The sequence below is a fragment of the Plasmodium brasilianum genome, assembly GCF_023973825.1.
Source record: "Plasmodium brasilianum strain Bolivian I chromosome Unknown PB_00_01, whole genome shotgun sequence".
In the NCBI taxonomy this organism is placed as follows: Eukaryota; Apicomplexa; class Aconoidasida; order Haemosporida; family Plasmodiidae; genus Plasmodium; species Plasmodium brasilianum.
Window position 1 is genome coordinate 26455 of NW_027122924.1, and position 2249 is coordinate 28703.

The window sequence follows — 2249 nt, forward strand, 5'->3', positions numbered from 1 at the left end:
CGTTTTGTTTTTAGTTCTTTTTATTAAAATTCGTTATGTGGAAATGTAAAAATAGTAAAAAATAAAAAGCCCTTTAATTTGGTAACTGTTTCATTTTGTTATATTATATCCCGCTCTAAAACACAAAAAAGAAAAGAAAAACAAACGAAACGAAGCGAAAGCAAACCAAAACAGAACATAACGTGCAAATAAAACACGAACAAGTATAAAAAATATTAAAGTATGCTTATAAATTAAGAATGTATTCATATATTAATGTAATTTTTTTTTTTTTTTTTTTTAATATAATTCTTTTGCCTATTTTAAAAATTCGTTGTTGTAGTACCCTTCTTTTATATATATATATATATATATATATATATACATATACATATATTTATGCATATACATACATGTGTACCCTTTTTTTGCTATTTTTAAAGTTTGACCTTACACAATGTTTGATATTTATTTTTTTAAAGTGTCTTCTTCATTATAATGTCCGCCTTTTTATTTCCTGCGTGCTCTGGTATGCTTCAGCATATCTTAATGTATTTTAGTATGTTTTTATTTATTTCATTTAATGCAGATTTATTTTTATTCGTTTCATTTAATAAAGATTTATTTTTATTCGTTTTATTTTACGCAGATTTATTTTTTTTCGTTCCATTTTATGAAAGTTTTATAATGATTCTTTTTATTTGCATGTAGATTTACTTTAACCTTTTTTTTAATTTTGTTTAACATTTTAAAATGTTTGCGTTTTTTTATTATTTCTTGTTTTTACTACTATCACCGAGTTTTTTTTTTTTTTTTTTTTTTAGTTAATAACTCTGTTTATTTTTTGTTATCTTTTTTTTTTTTTTTTTTCTTTTTTTCGTAAAAAACTTTTCCCTTCTGATTAATCGTATGATTATTTTTTAACTTATTTTGTATTCTTACAAAGATGATATTTAAAATAATTGGAGATACTTTAATTTTTGCAAAGAGTTGAAAATTATTTTTTATTTTGACGTGGTTTTAATGTATAATAAATGGTTCCCATCTCAGGTGTCCTGTAAATTGCGTTTTGTGGTTGGTTTCTAGTTATTAGTGTGTAGTACGTGCTTTTGTTTACTAGTGCATATATAAATATACAGATATACAAACAGGTATGTAAAAAAAAAAAAAAAAAAGTTCATGAAGCGAAGCGGTTTTTAATACACGACATAACGTGAACCATGTACGTACAAACTTTAGCAAATTTAGTTGCAGCATATTTTGCAGCACAAAAAAAGAAATACAATTTGTTGTGTTATGTTACAGTATCTTAATTAAAAGGGGGTTGCGCCATTTTATTTTATTTCATTATTTTACCATCATTTCGTTATTCTATTATTTTATTATTGTTATTTTTTTTTCTTTTGTTTTTATTCCCGTACCCCTTTTCTTCTTTGTTATCGTTCCCTTTTGATCGCTACAATATGCACTACTTATTCCTAAGATGGTGGGCACTGCTGAATAACTTTTCTCAATTTGGGTACTAGTGAAGATGAACCAATACGGAAGTTATTCGGATGACATGCAAGGGCACTTAAAAAAGTTCTTGCTAGCAAAATATAATAGCTAGCTAAATTTAAATCTGTTACTCCTCCTGCTACTTTTAACCCAATTTTATCTTTTTTTTCAGGTTTTTTTTCTATATACTGTTTTATTGCCTTAATAATTGATTTAACAGAACTAGGGGTTGCATTCACTTTAACCTTGCCAGTAGATGTTTTAACAAAATCAGCATTTCCTTCAAGTACTGCTAATGTTGTTTTTATAATTAATTCTTCAGACTTAAGTTCACCAACTTCTATTACAACTTTTAGAAGTTTATTTTTTAATATATCTTTAACATTCTGGGTTAAATCAGTAGCTTCTTTCAATCCTTCGTCAACATTTTGCAAAATTTTTTTATAATTTATAACTAAATCTATTTCATCAGCTCCATCATTTATTGCTTTCTTTGTGTCTTCTAAAACTTTTTCCATACTATCTGTACCATGTGGAAAATTTATGACACAGGCAATTTTTGGTTTAAATGGGTTTATTTCTTTTTTTATTTGTTCATTAATAAATTTAACATATTGAGGGTACACACAAACTGCTGCTGCAAATGGACAAGTCTTAATAGACTCTTGACACAACATTCTTATATCTTCTTCTTTGTCATCGTCCCCCAAGAGTGTATGATCAGTTAAGCATATAGCAGTCCACGCAGCGAAAGTTTCTGTATAGTTTGCCAT

At 26.3% G+C, this 2249-nt stretch overlaps 1 protein-coding gene across 1 annotated transcript; it reads right to left on the reverse strand.

Annotated features, from left to right (window-relative positions):
• Positions 1–1457: 1457 nt before the first annotated feature.
• MKS88_000003 (uncharacterized protein) lies at positions 1458–2249 on the reverse strand (the record flags this gene model as incomplete). The annotated part of the gene is made up of 1 exon (XM_067217263.1): positions 1458–2249. One exon carries the CDS (start codon positions 2247–2249, stop codon positions 1458–1460), a length of 792 nt encoding a protein of 263 aa, XP_067075894.1.